General features: G+C 49.9%; 1 protein-coding gene across 3 annotated transcripts in view; it reads left to right on the top strand.

The window, feature by feature from the left end:
• Tmprss6 (transmembrane serine protease 6) overlaps positions 1-21,378 on the top strand; it is a 35,222-nt gene that overhangs the window by 2,713 nt on the left and 11,131 nt on the right. For 2 of the 3 annotated variants that reach the window (XM_041672037.1, XM_041672035.1), the window contains exons 2-10: positions 2,224-2,458; positions 6,139-6,272; positions 7,067-7,134; positions 7,662-7,840; positions 8,089-8,130; positions 17,222-17,426; positions 18,046-18,182; positions 19,695-19,807; positions 20,027-20,136. In XM_041672037.1, the coding sequence (XP_041527971.1) occupies positions 2,224-2,458; positions 6,139-6,272; positions 7,067-7,134; positions 7,662-7,840; positions 8,089-8,130; positions 17,222-17,426; positions 18,046-18,182; positions 19,695-19,807; positions 20,027-20,136 (1,223 nt within the window). The remainder of the gene's footprint in view (positions 1-2,223; positions 2,459-6,138; positions 6,273-7,066; positions 7,135-7,661; positions 7,841-8,088; positions 8,131-17,221; positions 17,427-18,045; positions 18,183-19,694; positions 19,808-20,026; positions 20,137-21,378) is intronic. The other variant, XM_041672036.1, reaches the window with a different exon arrangement.

The following is a 21,378-nucleotide window of genomic DNA, read 5'->3' as shown; positions in this document are numbered from 1 at the left end:
CTCAGATTCCTGAGGCCTAGGATTGTGGATGCACCCTATCGAGCACACCTCAAGGCTCCGCTTTCTGTTTGGTTTGCCTTTGTGTGTATGAATGTGTGTGTTTTTTGGGGTATGGACACAGTGCATGCATGCTGCAACATACGTGTGCTAGTTAAAGAAAAAGGCCTCACCTCCTACCGTGTTTGGGATAGGATCTTGTTTGTGTTACCCGGCTCACAAGCTTCTGAGGGTTCACCTATCCTACGTCCCATCTTGCTATAGCAGCTCTGTGACTACCGATGTCCACTATTGCATCCAGTTTTTAGCAGGGTTCACCTGCCTCCATGCTGCATCTTGCTGTAGGAGCGCTGCAATTACAGATGCCTGCTATTGCATCCAGTTTTTATTTGGGTTCTGGAGATCCGAACTTGGGTCTTCACACTCGCCCAGTAAGCATTCTATTCAGTGAGCCATCTCCCCAGCCCCAGTTCTTATTTTGAAAGGGGAGATGGAGAGAAACAAGGCCCAAAGCCAGGTATGTTGGTTTTAACCAAGGTGGCCCAAGGTGCAAGGAGGTGAGTGACTTAACTCACCAAGGACCCTGAACCCTTGAACCCATTGCAAGACAGTACATAAGAAGGGTTCCCACTCCTAGTGGCTTCACTAGGATAAGGTCTCATGGCAAGGTCTTGAATGAAGGGTGAAGCCTATGACAAGAGAGAATGAGCACATCGGGCAGTGGTGTCGCACATCTGTAATCCCAGCACTCGGAAGCAGAGGCACATGGATCTCTGTGAGTTCGAGGCCAGCCTAGTCTACAGAGCAAGGTCTAGGACAAACTCCAAAATTATACAGAGAAACTCTGTCTCAAAAAACCAAAAAGAAACAAAAAGGGGGGGGGGAGAGAGAGAGAGAGAGAGAGAGAGAGAAGGAGGAAGGCAGGGAGGGAGGGAGGGAGGGAGGGAGGGAGGGAAGGCTTGGATGCCCTGGCACTGGGAACCATAGGGGGATTTTACAGCAGGTGGATGAGGGCAGAGGGCAGGAGACTTTCTGGTGACAATGTGGAGGATGTGTCAGAGAAGGGGACAGGAAGCAGGCAGCCTAGCTAGGAGACTGTTCCAAGAGTCCAGGTGAATCCTCCTACCAACACATGCTCTGGGGGTGCACTTTGGGGTCACAGTGACATCTATAGGAGATGGCGTCACAAGAAGAGAAAACAACAACCCAGTGAACTGGAATCCTTGCTGTGGTGTGTGTGTTTGTGTGTGTGTGTGAGTGTGTGTGTGTGTGTGTGTGTGTGTGTGTGTGTGTGTGTGGAGCCCTGGGTGGGTACTGTCCTTCTGTGTCCAAAGTTTGCTTTGGAGTATCTAAGATAGAGCAACAGAAGGAACTAGGAAGGGTGACTCCCATTGTCATTTGACTATAACTTGATAATTAGAGAAGATAGCCCTACTGGGGGTGGGGTGGGGAGGGGGACAGGACCCAGCTGCTGCTGTGTGATCTTAGCCAGGGGCTTAGCCTCCCTGAGCTTCAATTTGTTTTCATTTGTGTTAGTCCCAGTCATTCAAATACACCAGGAAAATGAGGCTAGGCTAATCCTAGCCTGAGTTATTTCCAAGACACTTGGTGTCTCACTTTCTTCACCTGTCCAATGGGTTCAAAGTCCCAAGAGGCTTACATGGGGAGGGCTGGCTGGAGAAGAACACATGGGGGCAGTTGTTCATATCCTAGGCAATCTGTGGATTAAATAAAGTGATATGTAAAATGTCTCCCGAAGGAATGAGATGATCATGAACTTCTGCGGTCTTCCTCAGTCCCAGGAGATTTTTGAGATGAGGAGAGCAAAGGCCCCCAAACCTTGCAGGGCAACAGGTCTGGGTGGAGAACAGGGATGGTTCAGAGTGTCTGGGGACTGGGGTGCATACATCGATTGGGGTGTTAGACACCCCAAGGAAGGAAAAACATGCCCTCAGATGGAAGGGAAGCCACTGGGAAAGTGGCAGAAGTCTGTTTCATCGTTCCCATCCATTTGTGGGCCCTTCCTTAGGATCCACAGGGAGTCAAACCATCTAGCCCTGTCACCTGCCTTCTGGCATGTACCCCCGAGGCCACTTCTGCTCCCTGTAAGCTGCTCAGCAGTCACTCTCAGTCCCCACTTGCAAAGTCCCTGCCCTTCCATGCAAAGGGCAGGGGTGCTGCCTTGCTTCTGGGCACCACTGGGTCTCAGCAAAGGCTCCCTTGCAGATGCCAAGATGTTTCCAGCTTCCTTGTTCTACCAGGATGCCCACCGCTGAGGTCCCCCAAGCAGCTGGTGGGCAGGGCGATGGAGGTGATGGCGAGGGAGCTGCTGATCCAGAGGAGATGTTCAAGACCCCCAAAAACACCAAGAGAAAAGCCCGAGACTACGCCCGCTTCACACCACTACTGCTGATCTTGGCTGCTTTGGCCTCAGCAGGAGTCATGCTTTGGTATTTCCTAGGTAATGGAAAGAGGGCCCAGTTGGAGTGGTACCCTGGGAGGGTTCAGGGTGGATGTAGGGAAGACTGTCAGGGCTGTGTGTGTGTATACAGTAGGATGGGCCAGGATTCCAGGTTCTGTGGTGCTGTTCTCCTTGAGTTCCTCAAGGTGAGCATTCTGCTGGACCTTTGTAAGTCCCATGCCTTAGTCTGCTCCCTTATTCCTTCAGCTGGGGAGGATGGACTCTTTAGCACCCAGTTCTTGGGTCGGGACAAGCCAGGGTAGGTGCACACCCCATTCTTTGCCTACAGCACTCCAGGATTATCCCTTGGGCTCAAAGCCACATGCTCTGCTGCAGGAGGCCCAGAGGTACCCACGGGACCTGGTACCAATTAATGCCTCTGCTCTTTTGAGCCCAAGGTGCTCCTCTGGGCTTCATCACCTCTGCGTCTCCAGGGCTAAGCATGGAGAACCAAGGGGACCACTAGACAGCATCCAGGCTTGGGAACCTCTTCTTCGTATCTGATGTTGCCTCTTTGGACCTGATATCATAGTCCTCAAGCAGTCCATGGAGCCACAGGAGCATCCGGCCATGCTCTGGGTCCAGAGAAAGCCTTCTGTCCACGCATTCATGGCTTGATGTTCCTGAGTGTTGGATGCGGGTGGGAGATAGCTCATCTCCAGATCTTGGTCATGGAAGGAAGTAGAATGATAAGATTAGTCTGCGCCTGTGAAAATGTTCCCCATATGATGTAGAAGATTTATCTGTCCAAGCATCATGCACCCATTCATCCACCTATTCATCCATCCAACATCTACCACCCACTCACCCATCCAACCAACCAACATCCATTCATTAATTTATCCATCCATCAATCTCTCCCTCTGCCATCCATTTCATCCAACAATCCATCATCCTCCATCAATCCATTGACCATCCACTCATCCATTTATCCATTCAATCATCCATCCATCTACTTCTCCATTGTCCATCCAACCATCCAACCATCTATCACCCATTCATCAACCATTCGTCTACCCACCATCCACTCATTCACTTATCCCTCAATCCAGCATCTATCCATCAGCAACTCAACCATCTAACCATTCAACCATTCATCTGCCACCTGTCAAGCATTCATCCATAAATCCATTCATCCATCCATAATCCAAACATCCATCCATCTGTCCATCTGTCATCCACCCATCAATCCATCTATCTGTTATACATCCATCCATCCATCCATCCATCCAGTGCCAGGCACAGGACTTTGTGCTAGGCTCTGGTGATGGCTTCTGTTCTCATGATTCCACTATGGTGTCAAATACAATTATAACATACCTGTTACGGCCTAGGGTGCTAAGGGAGTTCAGAAACTCCAGAAAGGACAGTTCAGCTTATTTACATGATTAGAGGCTTTCCATTAAACATTTAGATGGAATTCTTTTGCACATATCTACCAGTAAAATTTCAGATCCATGGACAGGACCTGGGAGGCTAGACTCACTTGGAACAGCTCTAGGGAGACAGATCCACTGTCTAGAGTCCAGCTCAGCTGAGAGAAAGATGTCATGTTGAAGATCGCTACCTTAGGGTTTCTATTGCTGTGACAAAAACACTATGGTCAAAAGCAACTTGGGGCGGAGAGGGTTAATTTCACCTAATGTTTCCAGATAGCGCTCCGTCACCAGGAATGTAAGGGTAGGAACCTGGAAGCCAGAACTGAAACAGAGGCTATGGAGGAATATTGCTTACTGGCTTGCTTCTCATGACTTAATCAGCCCACTTTCTTATAGCCCCAGGGCCACTGGTGCAGGGTGTTACCTCCCATAGTAAGCAGGGTCCTCCCACATCAATCACTAATTAAGAAAATGTCCCACAGGCTTGCCCAAGAGTTAGTTATTTTTGAACATCCTTCCTTCCTTCCTTCCTTCCTTCCTCCCTCCCTCCCTCCCTCCCTTCCTTATTTCCTTCCTACATTTCTTTTTTCTCTCTCTGTCTCTCTCTCTTTTCCTGAGACAGAGTTCCACTGTGTAACCCTGGCTGTCCTGGAACTCTCTTTGTAAACTGGACTGGCTTCAAACTCACAGACATCCGCCTGCCTCTGCCTCCCAAGTGCTGGGATTAAAGACGTGCGCCACCACCACCAGGTCAAGAAAATTTTCTCAATTGATGTTCCCTCTTTTCAAATGACTCTAGCTTGTGTCAAGTTGTCATAAAACTATCATCACAGTCCCCATGTCAAACAGGGACTGTCTTATGATGACTCATTGGTTCTTTTCAGAGATGAGTAATACAGGCAAAGGGCCCTTCACCACCAGCAGGAAGCCAGCACCCCAAATACTGAGGCCAGAGGGCGGTCTCATTAAGTTACTGGGTAACTTGTTTTCAGGGATGAAGAGCTAGATACTCACCTGGCAGTCATCTTTCTAACCCTTCCTCCTGTGCCCCAATGGGGTTCTACCTGGGTGCCAGGCAAGAGCTCTAGAACCTACTAGAAAATGCCACCCCCTTAAAACGTTCAAAGTAGAAGAAACCCCTGAGGGAGCTGTTAGGATAACTCCTCCTACCCAGACCAGCACTGAGTGAGGAGATGAGTGGAAGGCATGCCACACCCATCTTGGAGGGATGATGGGCCAGCGCGAAGTGGGGCAGATGACAGGACAAAGAGCAGTATGACTGTCTGAGAGGAGTGCTCAGCTTCCTGAGGCTCTCTGGGGTCTAATAGCGGAACCCCTTCCTCTCTCAGTCATCCTACAGCTCCAGATTGACCTCATTCTCTCTTGCTCCCCGAGGAAAAAAACCTCAGAAAAGAGGTCTCAAGACACCAGACACTAGCCCTCCTATGACGCGGGCTCTGCCTCCCACCCTCCCCATCTAAAACCGGATTCCAATCCCGTCCATCTTACTCACACACTGGGACCCTTTCGTCCTCCACATCTCCTTTGAGCTTCGTCTCTCACTGCAGCATTCCGAGAAGGCGCTAAGTAGTGTGGAGACTTCCAGTGAATGTCTGCTCTCATAGAGCCGGCAGAGCCAGGCTCTGCTCCACCCCAGCCCCAGCTCGTTTAGCCTCTATCATGGCCATTCTTGAATCTTGAATCTTGGTATTTGTTGTATTGGGCCAGGAGCATGCAGTCTTCCTTGCCATGCCCATGCCTTTGCCTTCAACCTCAGCTCTCACTTGTCCAGCATCCTCTCCTCAGGAAGGTTCTCCTTTTGGTCTCCACCTAGTTTTCTTCGGCATCCTTAGTGGTCAAATGTCCTTTATCCCTGGCCACTTCCACATCTGCTTGTCCCGGCTCAGGTCTATCCTCACGGTGCCTGCTATCACTGTTGCTGTCGCTCCACCTGGATGTTCAAGGATCCCCTCAGACCCCAACTGTGCAGAACACAGCTCTCCGCAGTGCCTACAATTCCCACTTCCCTGTGTCCATGTGCTTGCAGGCATCCCTTTTGTCCATGCAGCCGCTCCCTTTACTTATCCCTCTTCCCGTTTCCAGATTGCCCAACACAGCGGATGCTTAGATGCACTTTGGGGATCCCTGGATAACTTGGTGGATGGGGATACAGAGCAGAGTGCTAACAGTGCTGCTTGGAGGCACAAGACTCCAGGGACATGCTGAGGGTTGGAGTGACAGGTGAGAGAGGCAAGGGACTTTTGGACATGCTTCCTTGGTAACCCGTTTCTTTCTGCCCAGGGTACAAGACAGAAGTGACCATTAGCCAGGTGTACTCTGGCAGCCTCCGGGTGCTCAACCGCCATTTCTCCCAGGACCTGGCCCGACGAGAGTCCGGTGCTTTCCGCAGTGAAACTGCCAAAGCCCAGAAAATGGTAAGGGAAGGCAGGATGGCGAGGGGGGTGGAATGTGGGAGGGTGAGTCTGGTGAGTTTGTCCATCATTTTGCAGAGAGTGCTTACTGGGGTAGACCCTGTCCTGGGTACCATGGGAAGGGACTGTCCTGGAGGTGGCATGGTCATGCCCAGAATTCAACTGACTAGAAAGAAATCTTTATTTTGCCTCTTGCCAGGAGTACAGCAGGGACGTTGAGATTGTGCAGCTCATATTGCCAGGGCTCTGCCCCTCTCATACAGTGCAATGGCCATCGGACACTGGACAGTGGGCTACTAGCCCCTTTCCCTCTCAGCCGGGCACAGGACTGTATTTCAGGGGGGCAGGTAGAAATGCTGGATGCACCCCTCAGCCGTGAGAGAAAGGGGACGGCTGCAGGGCTCTTCATACTGGGTCCCAGGTGTACAGGGCTGTTGGTAGCGCTTCCATTGCCCTCGGCTCTACCTCGCTCATTAACAGCAGGCTAGCGGAACTTCCAGAGTGGGTTGACTATACCAGAGGTCACTGGGAGAAGGAGAGAGGACCCAAAGGTAGGCTGGGGCTTTGCAGGGCTTGGATGAGACTGTAGCAAGGGGAGGTTGCAGGGTAGGGTGAGGTGTGGTGGGGGACAAGATGAGAGGACTGGGCCTGGCTTAACCTTGTGCTTGTGTTGGTGGCAAGCCCTCGGCCAAGGCTTCCGTGTCAGGCTGGAAAGGGCACATGACGAGGAAGGGGCTTAGGAAGCCAGCATCCATGCCACCACAGAGGGTAACCGGGGCCTGTCTTCCTCCTCACAGCTCAAAGAGCTGATTGCCAGCACCCGTCTGGATGCTTATTACAACTCCAGTTCCATCTACTCCTTTGGGTGAGTCGTCCCAGCCTAAATGGCCCCCCGGTGAGAGGCTCAGCTCTAAGGGCAGGGAGGGCTGGATCCTATAGGCTTCTGACACAATGCCCTAATCATACTTTTCCTCAAAAGTCCAAAATAAAGGAAAGAAGAACATGGGGAAACCGAGGCACAGAGCGAGACCTTAGCTTCCTGCATGTGGTTCCCCTTTATTGAACTTGGTCTTATCTACAGAGGGTGGTGTGTTGTGACGTGGTTCACACCATACCAGGACTGGGGATGTCTCATGTAGGTGGGCCCAGGTTGGAAGTATGCTTGGGAACACAAGGACAGGAACCCAGTTTAGGACTTGGCTTGCCTGGTCATATCTGGTCTACCACTTACCAAACTGTCTATGACCCTCCTGAGACTCGATCTCTCCTCCTATGGGAGAGAATGAGAAGAAAACCTAGCAGGTGCCCGGTGGGTTTAGTCTCAGTTGTTCCCTTGAGTGGAGAGCTGTGCAGGGACGAGGCTGCAGGTCCCTTTCACCTCTGTCTGCATAGGGAGGGATCCCTCACCTGCTTCTTCTGGTTTATCCTTGACATCCCTGAGTCCCAGCGACTGACACTGAGCCCTGAGGTGGTGCGTGAGCTCCTGGTGGGGGAGCTGCTATCCAACAGCTCGGCCCTGGCTTCCTATAGGACCGAATATGAGGTGGACCCCGAAAGCCTGGTGATTCTGGGTCAGTATTGGGAGGGGAATCCTGGTGTGATTAGACCAGCAGGCCTGGGGGAGGCTATCCCCTCCTGGGAGGGGGATACTTAGGTGACCCCCTGTGACCCTGGAGCCAGGACAGAGGGCGGGGGCAGGTGGCCTGGGGGGCTGGCCTTGGACGAGCCTGGCTTGGCTCCTTTTCCCTGTTTTTATTTTCAGCATTCTGTTTATTTGGCTTCGCCCTTGTTTATTTGTGTGTTCGTTTCCTTTTGACAGAAGCCAGTGTGAACGACATAGCCGTACTGAATTCCATGCTGGGTACGCTGCTGTGTCCTTGCTTTGGCCTCTTTCCTTTTGAATCTGAGGGTTTCTTGTCTGGTCAATTGTTGGGGGTCCCGAGGCTTCCACTGTGGGGGCAGGGAGCCCTGACCTAGGAACACTGGGGGAGGTCACGGGGGGTGGGGCTGGGCAAGGGCTCTGAGCAAGGCTGAGGGGTGGAGGTCCAGGTAGAGGTGTGCTTGTGTGCCTGTGTCTTGGATGTGAGAGAGTGAAGGAAGCTGTAGATCAGTCATGGGGAAACCTATGCCTGCTGCCTGTCAATCAACTCAGCCTGCCCGCCCACCCTTTTTCCTACTGAAGATACATTCTTGCCAATCCATGCTCTGTCCCCCAGTCACTCAGCATTTAAACTGATCTGTCAGAGAGGATAGTTCTGGCTTATTCAAGAACTCTATCTTTATCCTTCTCTCCTCAGCGGAGCTAACCTGAGCTCCTCTCTCTGCACAATATTACATTGCTTTTCTCCCAGAGGCCCCACTGGCTTCTTGCTGAGCCCTGAGAATCCAGGTGCCAGCCGGAGCACCCTGTTGTGCAATGCTGGGGGTAGTGTGCACACTGTAGTCTATAGACTGAGTTAGGCTAGTGTACCCTGTGACTCTGAACACAAGCCTGCAGTGGTTCTCAACCTGTGGGTCACGACCCCTGTAGTAGTATGGGGCGGCAGGGCTGCGTCCCCCACACCCGGCCGCCCACATGGCTAGCTTATGCTCCGAAATAACAACACACAAACTGTATTCTTTTAATCACTGCTTGGCCCATTCTCTTCTAGGCTAATTCTCACATATTAATTTAACCCATTTCTAATCATCTGTGTATGGCACCCCAAGGTGCGCTTACCGGGGAGATTCTAGCCTAGTCCATCCTGGGTCGGAGCTTCATCCCAGGAGCGGGGTATGGCGTCTCTCTCTGAGGCGTCTGCTCCCGAGAGAGCTGTGGAGTCTCTGAGCTCACTTCCTCTTCCTCCCAGCATTTTGTTCTGTTTACTCCTCCCACCTATCCTCTAACCAATAAAATGGGCCAGGGCAGTGCCTTTATTAGCCAATGACCTTCCTCCATCATTTCCCCTTTTTCGGTTTAAACAAAAAAAAAAGCTTTAACTTTAACATAGCAAAATTACATATAACAAAACAGTTATCAAGTAAAAGTTACAATAATCTTTATCATAACTAAGGAAAACTATAACTATAACTAACTATTCTTAACTCCATCAAAGACTCCAGAAAGATACAGTACTACCTAAGCAAACAAGAAAAAAGCAACTTTTAAAACTCTAGAAATGACAGAGACATCTCGCTGCCTGGACAGTCACCCAAAGTTCCTCTGTACCGTTGGGGCATCCATCTTCAGCCTTTAGGCCCATGGTATCCAGCAGACATTTCCATAAAGCAGGAAAATTCAAAGTCAATTCAGTCACTATCTGTTGTGTCCTGCAGAATGTCTCGCAGACTCTTTCATGAATCAGGAACCCCGAAAGATCATCTCACCTTAGGCAAGTTCAGTAGTCCTCTCTCTGCGGGTTCTCTGTGTCCAGTTTATGCAATAGTCCAGGCAAGAGCAGTTTCTTGCCCAAATGGCTATCAAACTCCATAAGGATCCTCTTCGATGCCCATCTTCCTCTTGAAGTACATTGGTGCTGCCAGGAGCAGAGTGTCTCATTGTCATGAAAAGTCCTAAGTTATTAAAACATTTAAAATGCCATATTCTATAATCTTTGAAAAATATGAAGAATGCCTATCTAAAATATATCTATATATCTAGAAAATCTAACTAATATGACTACAAGCTTTACTATTATCGATGATTATCCATTAACAACCTATATTTCTTAATTATACAGTACATATTTAAATGAACTACACAATCACAATACCTTAATCAAAATCAGAAACACTTATACATATAACAAAATTGTCCTTAAATCTCTATCAATAAAGCAAAATCTATACTAATGCAAATTATTCATATCTATATCATATCCCCCTTTAAATGTAAAAGAACATTTATAAACATTTTTTGGGAATATGGGCGCAGTTATTTCTCTCCAAACTGCTTCCTGCTGAATGGGGGCGTCGTTAATTAGGTCTTTCATGGTATAACCTGTGTGCTAGTTTCATCTCAGTTGGCAGTTGAGCGAAGCAATTTTTTGAAGGCATTCACACCAACCCTTCAGGAGGGCGTGGTCCATCATACCAAATCGGAATAGAAGAAATGAACAGCGTCTCATCCTCTGTGAAAACAAAATAAGAAACTCCTTTCCAAAGTATCATGTCCTTAGATCCAAATTTCAAATTTAAGGCATTTTCAAAATATCTATGTTGGATTAGTTCAGCAGCATTTATAAATAAATATCTTTTAGCATCTGTTGCTCCTTCCTCAGCGTTTAAATAATTTAAAGAGAGCATAATAGCATACAGTATCAAAATTCTCTGTGTATTTTCCATCTTTGTGCAGCTTTGTTTTAACCTCTATTTTGTTTATTTTTACTTTTAACTCTTTGCTTTTTGAGAAAGGTTCTCTGTATCTTTGACCTGAAGTAACTCTGTAGACCAGGCTGTCTTTGAACTCTCAGAGATCCGCCTGTCTCTGCCTCCCAGGCATTCGGGATTAAAGGTGTACACTACTACACCTTGAACTCACAGAGATCTGTTTTGTCTCTGCCTTCTAGGCACTGGGATTAAAGGCGTGTGCTACCACACACAACAACTCTCTTCCTTTTTTTTTTTTTACTTTAAGAACTTCAACTTTTAGTCTGCATATATTTTTAACACACTTCAAACCATTTAGAAATTTTCTTTGTCTTTGAATCTCTCTTTACTGTATATCTCTCTTTTTCTGACCACATGAATCTTTAATTTACCAAGTAATCTCAGTAGGACTAAAGGCGTGGCTTTGCCAGCTAGATCCAGTCCATTCCTTAGCTTTCCAGCCTCATGGCGGATATACAGGCTGTAGCCATGTTTATAGCTTCTATGGCGTTTCAAGGTCCCTGCCAGCCAGCGAGCTACAACAGACAACACTCAAGTCCTCTCTCGGTAGCCGGCCCTCCTGCCTCAAACAGTCAGAGTTTGCCCTGGCAGGATGGCCCAGAAAGCCGGCATTTTTAAACGGCACAGCTTTTTTCCTGCTATGGCTGAAAACCGAAAAGCATGTGTTCAGCTTTTCGTCAACACCGTTTAAGTGTTTCGGGCAGGACCTCTTAATGAGCTGCAGGCTTTGCAGCTAAAGCTGAGTCAGGAAGCCTCTCTTAGATGAGGCACTTGCTTGCCTCTAGCAAGCAGAGTAGAACCGAGAAATTGCTGCTACCAAGAAACCAGGCACAATGCTTTCATTTTGTTCTAGAATTACTTCCCAAACTGACTCAGGCTTTATGTGGAAGCAGTTGTCCACGTGGGCGCCATAGAAGCTATAAACATGGCTACAGCCTGTATATCCGCCATGAGGCTGGAAAGCTAAGGAATGGACTGGATCTAGCTGGCAAAGCCACGCCTTTAGTCCTACTGAGATTACTTGGTAAATTAAAGATTCATGTGGTCAGAAAAAGAGAGATATACAGTAAAGAGAGATTCAAAGACAAAGAAAATTTCTAAATGGTTTGAAGTGTGTTAAAAATATATGCAGACTAAAAGTTGAAGTTCTTAAAGTAAAAAAAAAAAAAGGAAGAGAGTTGTTGTGTGTGGTAGCACACGCCTTTAATCCCAGTGCCTAGAAGGCAGAGACAAAACAGATCTCTGTGAGTTCAAGGTGTAGTAGTGTACACCTTTAATCCCGAATGCCTGGGAGGCAGAGACAGGCGGATCTCTGAGAGTTCAAAGACAGCCTGGTCTACAGAGTTACTTCAGGTCAAAGATACAGAGAACCTTTCTCAAAAAGCAAAGAGTTAAAAGTAAAAATAAACAAAATAGAGGTTAAAACAAAGCTTAAACAAAGGTTTAACAAAGTTTAAACAAAGGTTAAAACAAAGCCCCACGTTGGGCGCCAACCTGTAGTAGTATGGGGCGGCAGGGCTGCGTCCCCCACACCCGGCCGCCCACATGGCTAGCTTATGCTCCGAAATAACAACACACAAACTGTATTCTTTTAATCACTGCTTGGCCCATTCTCTTCTAGGCTAATTCTCACATATTAATTTAACCCATTTCTAATCATCTGTGTATGGCACCCCAAGGTGCGCTTACCGGGGAGATTCTAGCCTAGTCCATCCTGGGTCGGAGCTTCATCCCAGGAGCGGGGTATGGCGTCTCTCTCTGAGGCGTCTGCTCCCGAGAGAGCTGTGGAGTCTCTGAGCTCACTTCCTCTTCCTCCCAGCATTTTGTTCTGTTTACTCCTCCCACCTATCCTCTAACCAATAAAATGGGCCAGGGCAGTGCCTTTATTAGCCAATGACCTTCCTCCATCAGACCCCTCTGGGTTACATGGGATTGCATATCAGATATTTACATTACGATTCATAACAGTAGCAAAAATTATAACTATGAAGTAGCAGCAAAGATAATGTCATGGTTGGGAGTCACCACAACATGAGGAGCCTGTATTAGAAAGTCACAGCATTACAAAGGTTGAGAACCCATTCCCACCCAGAGCTGAAGTAGGAGTGAGCGCCCCAACCCCTCTCAGTGAGGAAGACAGCTTAAAATCCCAGTTACTCCTGTTCTGATTCCTTTCCTCCTGCCCTGCTGGCCAGACACTATCTATCTAATCTATCTATCATCTGTCTATCTATCTATCATCTGTCTATCTATCTATCCGTCCATCCATCCATCTATCATCTGTCTATCTATCCACCTATCTATCATCTATCTATCCATCTACCTATCTATTATCTATCTATCTATCTATCTATCTATCATCTATCATCTGTCTATCTGTCTATTATCTATCTATCTATCTATCTATCTATCTATCTATCCATCTATCATCTGTCTATCTGTCTACCTATCATCTGTCTGTCTATCTATCTATCTATCTATCTATCTATCATCTGTCTATCTATTATCTATCTATCTATCTATGTATCTATCTATCCATCTATCCATCTATCATCTGTCTATCTGTCTACCTATCTATCATCTGTCTATCTATCTATCTATCTATCTATCTATCATCTATCTACCTATCATCTGTCTATCTGTCTGTCTATCCATCTATCTATCTATCATCGTTCTATGTGCCTATCATCATATCTATCATCCCCCTATTTGTCACCTACCTTTATCTGTGTGTTTACCCTCTTTCTGTGTATCTATCCTCTATGTGTATATCCATCTTCTGTCTACGTACACTGCTCATCCATCTGTCATCTGTGACACTGCACAGTTAGATACAAACTGGCTGCTGTCTCACCAGCAGTGATGCTCTGACCTTGGACTGACTTTTCCAGCGAGCCAAGATCACTTGTGGCTTAGCAGCTTCTTCCTTAGCACACAGCCCTCAAGCGCCTGTCCCCAGAAGTCACAATGAATCTGGGCCAACCCTCACTCCTGCTTGCTAGAGGGGGCTTGGGGACAGGTGAGCGAGCTGCAGTTGCAGTCCGCGCTGCTATGTGCCGGGGAGCGGGGGGTGTCTATGAGCTAAGAGTGATTTCACACTTGTAAATGATGGGAAAAGATCTTGTGGAAACATGTTTTCTTTCTTGTTCTAGAAGCTCCCCGATAGCAGCCCTAGTTTTGCCTCTTAACTTGCAAAGCCTTTGACATTTCCATCATCTTTTTCCTGTCTGACCTAGCGCAATGCCCCTCAGGACTCCTTGGTCCCCCGGGAGTGGCTGAGGACTTTGAGGTGTTCATTCCCACAAGTTATAGGCATATTTACCAATTGAAACTGAATGACTGAGAAGTCATCTGTTGATCCACTGAACATTAAAACTTAAATTTTTATTGATTTATTGTACATTTATTTTAGACAGGATCTCTCTGTAGAGTTCTGGATGTCCTGAAACTTGCTCTGTAGACCAGGCTGCCCTTGAACTTACAGAGCTACTCCTGCTTTTGCCTTCTGAGTGCAAAGGTTAAAGGTGTTTGCAATTGCACAGGCTTAAATTTTATTTTTAAGAAAAGGATTCCCTATGTAGCACAGACAGACCCCAAACTCTCAATCCTCCTGCCCTAGTCTTCTGGGTGCCGGGATTTCAGGTGTGGGCCACCACACTGGACTTTATTTTTAAAATAACAACGAGCCCGTTCATATCAACAAAATACTTTTATAAGAAGTGGAAGTTTTCCCTAAAACCAGTTTGCTTTGAAGAACGGTCTTGTGACATTTGTCCGTTGGTGTCAGTAATGGCTGCTCTGTGGGTGTTTGTATTTGGTCCGCTGTGACATCACAGGTCACAGGGCTAAGGTCCTCTCCTGTTATGTCCAGTAGACAGAAGAAACAGGGGTCATAGTGTTAATATGAAAAAAGTCTGACCTTGGCCCCTCAGGACATCAAGAGCTCTGTGTGTGGTCGGGAAAGCTCTTGGCACAACCCTCTTTCTGCTTTATTTCCCCCTGTGTGGCTTTATCTCTCACCCCAGGTGATGGCTTTTGTAGCATCACACAGCTGAGTGGGGTGGCACATGCGTTGATCACAGAACTCAGGAGAATGAGGCGGGGTCATGGGACTTTGAGGTTAGCCTGAGCTACAATAGTGAGACCCTGTCAAAATGAAAATAACACCCCAAATACGCCACTACCCTCTTCTTATCTGCTTTATGGGGCTCCTTCGAAAGGTCATGGTCAGCAAGGTGTCAATGTCAGCTTGATCACCCTGGGTGGCCCAGGATAGACGGTTCTGGGTCTCGGCAGCAACTGCTAACCATAGCCAGCATCCGGAGCCAGTCCTGTGGTATCCTCCATGTCGGCATGCAGGCCATGGTCTATGATGCATTTCTGGTGGTGGAGCTGTGCTTGTGGCTGATGTGGGTACCCAGCAGACCCCCTGCCCTCCAGGGCACAGAGGGAAAAAGGTGGATGAGAACTCAAGCCCTCTCTTTTTTCAGTGCTGGGGTTGAACCCAGCGACCATGCATGCCAGTCACGTGGTCAGAAACCACACGCAACCTGCTGGAACCTTTCTAGGAGACTGAATCCTCCATGCCAGGCCCCTGTTTGCATTGTGGCTACCTGGGTGACTGATCCCCTCCAACACACACCCTTGGGGAGGAGCTCTCATCCCCACAGGGAGACAGACACACACACACAGTATCACAAGCTAGGCGCCAGCTCCAGACCGGACATGCTATGAGGGAAAGAACTGTTCTGTGCAGGGGATGGAGGTGGACTGAGCAGCAAGGCAGAGGATGGAGCCAGATAACAGAATCCAGGGAAGAAGGAGGGAGCAGCTCTTGACCCAGCATCCAAAGTCTTCCTAGAGGCCCGGTGTCAGGTGTGAGCCCTGGGGAGCTGGGAGTTGGGTCTAAAGGGGAAGAACACTTTGGCCAGAGAAGACATGGCCTCTTAGGCCATGAGAAAACACCTACGAGAAGCCAGATAGTGGGGGAAGTGTAGCGAGCTGCATGGAATCACACCTGATGGAGATGTATAATCAACTATGCTATGATCACGCAATGATTATCAGCTGCCTGCATATGCGTGAACCTATGGGCAGTGCCCACCTGGCAGTTCGGGGTTGGCAGCTCATGCCTACTTAAGGGCTGGGAGAGGTTTGCCCGGAAGAAAGAGGAGAGAAGAGAGGAGAGAGGTCAAAAGGAGAGAGAGGAGAGAGAAAAGAGAGAGGGGAAGAGAGAGGAGAGAGAGAAAGTGAATAAAGTCCTGGAATAAACTGCAGTGAGAAGAGCTCCGGTGGTCGCGTCATCCTTGCGGGACGAGGGTGGCCGTGACAGAGAAGTCTCTCCCTACTCCAAGCAAATGCTTGGGCAGCCCCTGTGCCTGGGAGATCTGTGCCCCACTGGTGTCTGCGTGGCCAGGGCAGGAGAGGGGACTGAATGACAGGTTGTAGCCTCAGACTCTTCCTGGCCTTTGATAGGCTATGGATTATGACTTTTTCTGTATGCCAGAACTCAAGAGTCACACAGCTGAGGCATGTCAATGCCAGGGTGATTTTTAGGGACACCCGACTGCCTCCCGCCACCTCAGGTTCAGTTCCAGATGCCCCAGACCTGTTGCTGGCAGAGCGCCTGGCCTCCTTGCCTCATGAAGCTTAGGGCCAGGCTTCCTGGGTGCTCCAGAGACACAGCTTTGCTGGCTCTGGCGTGGCGTCCAAGCTCATGGATGAAATGAGATTTAAGTAAATTACATTTTCTAAGCGCATTTAATTCATTATACTTAATAAGGAAACGGAACATATTAAATTAGGTTGAATTTAACGGGGGAGGACATCCTGGGGTGTGGGGTCTGTGGGTTGAGATGCAAGGGGAGGTGCGAAGTGACGGTGGCTGTCAGGTTGGCTGGGGCTGAGCCTCCAGTGGGGACAGCTGCGGGGCGACAAGCCACAGAGCTTTCTCCTCTCCCTTTCTCTCCTCACGGCCACAAGATCAGTCACTGTTTTTAGTCACCACTTAAGGCACTTCTGGCTCCGTGCGGAGTACCCCGGTATGTGCTGTCCTCAGCCTGTGGCAGCCCTGTGAGTGTGGACCACCGTCCTCAGCGTAGTCACTCCAGGAGGAATCCATGCCAGACTGTAGAGCCTTAACCCTGCTTAGCTTTCTATGGCTCCCTAAGGCCACAGGACAGAGTAGTGCTGGTCCTGATGTGATCCGGGCTGGCCTCTGTGTCTACCTTGCTCTCTTGCAACACCTGCTCCATGATAAGATTCTGCAAAGTTCCCTTCAGGCCTCTCTGCTTGTGTTATAACCTCCTTGCCATCCCTGCACCACCTGGGGCCAAGGCCTGCATCTTCTGTGCTTTTTGTATCTAGCGTTCATTCCGCCACACAGGGCTCAGGGAGTTCATTGAATAAATGAGTGAATGTATGAGTCGGGGGCTGGACAGGGAAGCTACAGGGGAAAGGAAGGTGGAGCGCCCAAGCCTGACCCAGCCCCTCCCCTCCCTGCCCTCTTACCATGGCTGGGGAAGTCTCCGGGGCCATTCCCAGTCTCTCTTCCTGGCTAAGGGCTCTGTCCCTCTCCACCTCAGGCTGTTACCGCTACAGCTACGTGAAGCCAGGCCAGGTCCTCCGGTTGAGGGGGCCTGACCAGCAGGCCTCTAGCTGCCTGTGGCACCTGCAGGGGCCTGAGGACCTCATGCTCAAAGTGCGGCTCGAGTGGACCCAGGTGGATTGCAGAGACCGGGTGGCCATGTACGATGCAGCCGGGCCCCTGGAGAAGAGACTCATCACTTCGTGAGTTCATGAACGGCTGAGGGAGACCCGGGGTCAAAGGTCACACTCTGTGTGCTGGGATCAGGTGCTGCAGCCTCAGGCCCATACGGCTGCTGTTGGGGGCAGTGGAAGAGGAGGCCAGAAGGGCGTGCGCCAAGCAGTGGTCCCTTCTCAGAGTGTGTTTCCCTATCCAGATGTAACTAAGCAGTTGTTGTAGGTGATCCAGAAGGTCCACTTTGGGAAGACACGTGGCTTATTAGCCCGTTCTAGAATCTGGCAGCAGCCTGGTATTTCAACCACCGCTCTGCTGCACCCTAGCTGTGTGCCTCAAGACAGGGATTTTGCCTTTTTGAACTGCAGTTTTTCCAATCTGTAAAGTGGGTGTATACCATTGCTCACCATTTGTCGAGATTGTGAGACCCCACATCTCACCATCTGTGCCAGGTAGGGAATATCCAAGAAATGTGAGCATTGCGACCCTCTCCTCCAGGGTGCGCAGAAGGCTCTTCAGGAAGTGGGCAGGCAGTGCTGAGTTGTGCTGTTGTTTGCTGAGGACTTACTTTGTGCCGGGGGGGAAAAAGGTGGTGTCATTCCCGTGTCTCTTGGTCACGCTATCTTGCACTCTTGTCTGTCCTATCAGGGTCTATGGGTGCAGCCGCCAGGAACCGGTGATGGAGGTGCTGGCGTCAGGCTCCATCATGGCAGTGGTGTGGAAGAAAGGCCTGCACAGCTACTATGACCCCTTCATGCTCTCGGTGAAGTCTGTGGCCTTCCAGGGTGAGGGTTCCCAGGGACGGAGCGGGGCATGGACACGGGCCCTAGTCTCTGGTGCCATGCCTTCTACCTTTCCTGTTGGCAATGGAATGAGTGCGGAAGTCTTCACTCTCCTCTCCTCTCCTTCCTTGTTCCCCCTCCCCCTTTCTCCCTTACACTCTTCCCAAGGCCAACTTCATTTTTAGCAAGTTGGAGACTGAGCCCTGGCAGCCTCCAGCAAAGGTGTCCTGGCAGGGCACCCCCAGGAGTTCTCCTTGGCTCTTCCATGGCCTCATCCACCCTCTTTCTGCCTTCCTTTTCCCGTCCCACACCACCCTGTCCCCTGGTTGTCCTCTGGGTTAGCAGAGCTAAACTTGAGGACTCTACCTAAGCTAGGGCTGGGGCCTCTTTAGTGCCTCTTGCTATTTATAGCTGTGTTTATTTCCCTGCTGTGTCTGTCTGTTTCTTCTCACACTCCTGGACCCTGCAGGGTCTAACAACTGGTATTCTCTTTGGGTTCCCAGACATTACAGTCTATAGTCCAGGGAGAAGTGACCAGAGAACCCGAGGTTCCTCCCCCTGAGTCCTGAGCTTCTATCTGTTTGACTCAACCAGCCTTTCCTCCTCTTGTCTAAATTTCATCTCTCTGTGTGTGTATGTATGTGTATGTGTGTGGTCTGTGTCGTGTGTGTGTGTGTGTCTGTGTGATATGAATGTGTGGTCTGTGTGTATATATGTGTGGTGTGTGTGTATCTGTGTGATATGTGTGTGTGGTCTGTGTCTATATATGTGTGGTGTGTGTGATATGTGTGTGTGGTCTGTGTGTATATATGTGTGGTGTGTGTGTCTGTGTGTGTGGTGCTGGGATGGACCCTAGAGCCTTGACACATTTTAAGCAAATGCTCTAGCATGGAGTTATGCCCTCAGCCCCTCCAAACCTCTTTGCAGAGGAGCAGCCTTCCTTCCACAGCTGCACCATGAGGCCTGCTGTGAGCATATTTCACATGCTGTGAAGCTGCTAAGTGCAGTGCCCGCCACAGCTGCACCGTGAGGTCTGCTGTGAGCATATTTTGCATGCTTTTAAGCTGTTAAGTGCAGTGCCCGCCACAGCTGCACCGTGAGGCCTGCTGTGAGCATATTTTGCATGCTGTTAAGCTGTTAAATGCAGTGCCCGCCACAGCTGCACCGTGAGGCCTGCTGTGAGCATATTTTGCATGCTGTTAAGCTGTTAAGTGCAGTGCCCTCCACAGCTGCACCGTGAGGCCGGCTGTGAGCATATTTCCCATGCTGTGAAGCTATTAAGTGCACTGCTCAGGTCACTGGCAAGATCAACCCGGTCAGCAGATAGAATGCACTATGCCCCTTGCACCTGCTCACTACTGCGTGAGCACTCTTCTCCCCATTTTGTAGATGAGGAAACTGAGGCACACATACACAGTCATGCTTGGCTCCAGGCTTTTCTGTTAGAGGCAGTGGGGTGCAGTGAGGTCCCTGGAGGGCCACGGGACCCAGTCTAATACTTGTTCTTGGACCCAGACTGCAAGGTGAACCTGACACTGGAGGGCCGGCTGGATCTACAGGGCTTCCTCCATACACCCTATTACCCCAGCTACTACTCACCCAGAACCCACTGCTCTTGGCATCTCACGGTGAGTTCCACCCCACCTGGAGCCTGCCCTCTGCTCAGAGCAATCCACTGGGCTTCAGCACCTGGGATGGGAGGTGGTGACATTCTGTCCTGCCCAAGGGCTCACAGGCTAAGTACAAAGCCTGCTGCGATGGTGGTGGTTGTAGCTTATCTGAGGGGATTGTTGCCCCAACTTGGCCACACCCTATGATACACATGATGACCTGCCCTTCTTTCCCAGGTACCCTCTCTGGACTATGGCTTGGCGCTCTGGTTTGATGCCTATGCACTGAGGAGGCAGAAGTACAATCTGTTGTGTACCCAAGGCCAGTGGGTGATTCAGAACAGGAGGTAATCTTCTCCCCTCCCCCTTCCTCACAGGGACCTCAAGCCCCCTTACCCCTGCCTGGCCTGGGAGATAGGAGAGTGAGTGGAGGCTGAGGCTGGTTCTGACTGTCCCCACCGTCCTGACCACCCCCAACTCTAGCCCAGCTTCTCTAGATGCCCTGCAGGCCTCGGTCAGATGTCTTATACAGCGATCCCAGTTAGAGTCAGTAGAGATCCGCCAAGTGTGGGGAAGGGGTGCAGGGCGCCTGAGAGCACACAGAGGCACCGCTAGCCTTTTCCCCACCCCCCAACATCCAGAGGACCCCATTGTCTTTGGTGCTCTTGGCTTCCACAGGGACAGCCGTTCGTTCTTTGGGTGGCCCTGGACACTTGTGTTCCCTGCAGTGTTTGCCCTGTTCCCTGCTCCTACCCTTGGCTTCCTTGCAAGGAAATCTCAAGCTAAGAACATCCTCTTGGGAGCTTTCAGGGGACAGAGGGAGCTGAGGTGTGAGGTGTGTGTGGGAGGGTTGGAGTTGGCCAGGAAGGTGAGGATGGACAGTCCCCCAGGGCCAGCAACCGAGGATACTACTAGGTCCTGTTTGCCTAGTGGTTGCTCTTATTCTAGATAGAGTGGCAATGCTTGCTTTTTCCAATTCCTCAGGACGATGACAGAAGGGAGGTTAAGATGCCCAGGCTTGATGTGGGCCCATGCTGTTGGAGTGACAGGCTCACTGCGACATAAGCCTGTGACATCTAGGGAACAGAGGTGTCTCCCACCACCTGGAGGAGGGTGCTGCCATGGCTTCCCTTCTCTTTCACAGAGCTCCCTCAGCCACCAGCCCACACTGAGAGTAGCTGGGCTCTTGCTTTCTTGTCAGAGCCTAGGTAACCCTGGCATTAGAGTTCCGTGATGGAAGGCGCTGTGTTTTCAGTCATGACCCCTCCCTGAGTCATGTCCAGAAGGAGAGGGGACAGCCTTGGACTTGGCACCCTCTTCCACCCTGTGCCCCTGACTATCCTATTAGTCGAGGCTGGTCCTGTGCCAAGTGCTGTGAATCCTGGAGCTCAGTGCTCAACATAAGCACCAGTTTCTCTGGAGTCACCCAGATGGGTCACAGTAAGGCCACTCCTAGTGGTCACCAGCTCCAGGTAGGAAGACTGGTCCTCCAAGCCTGGCTCCCGTGCTTCCTTCTTGGGCACTTACCTCTCCCTGCCTCAGGATCTCGTCTCAGTATGCTGAGGCTTGGATGGGCTGTGAGGATGGAG

The sequence above is a fragment of the Microtus oregoni genome, unplaced genomic scaffold, assembly GCF_018167655.1.
Source record: "Microtus oregoni isolate MIOR12 unplaced genomic scaffold, Mior012 000022F_ref0000154, whole genome shotgun sequence".
Lineage (NCBI taxonomy): Eukaryota > Metazoa > Chordata > Mammalia > Rodentia > Cricetidae > Microtus > Microtus oregoni.
The sequence above is the reverse complement of the archived record's forward strand: the minus strand, read 5'-3'. Positions and strand labels throughout refer to the sequence as shown.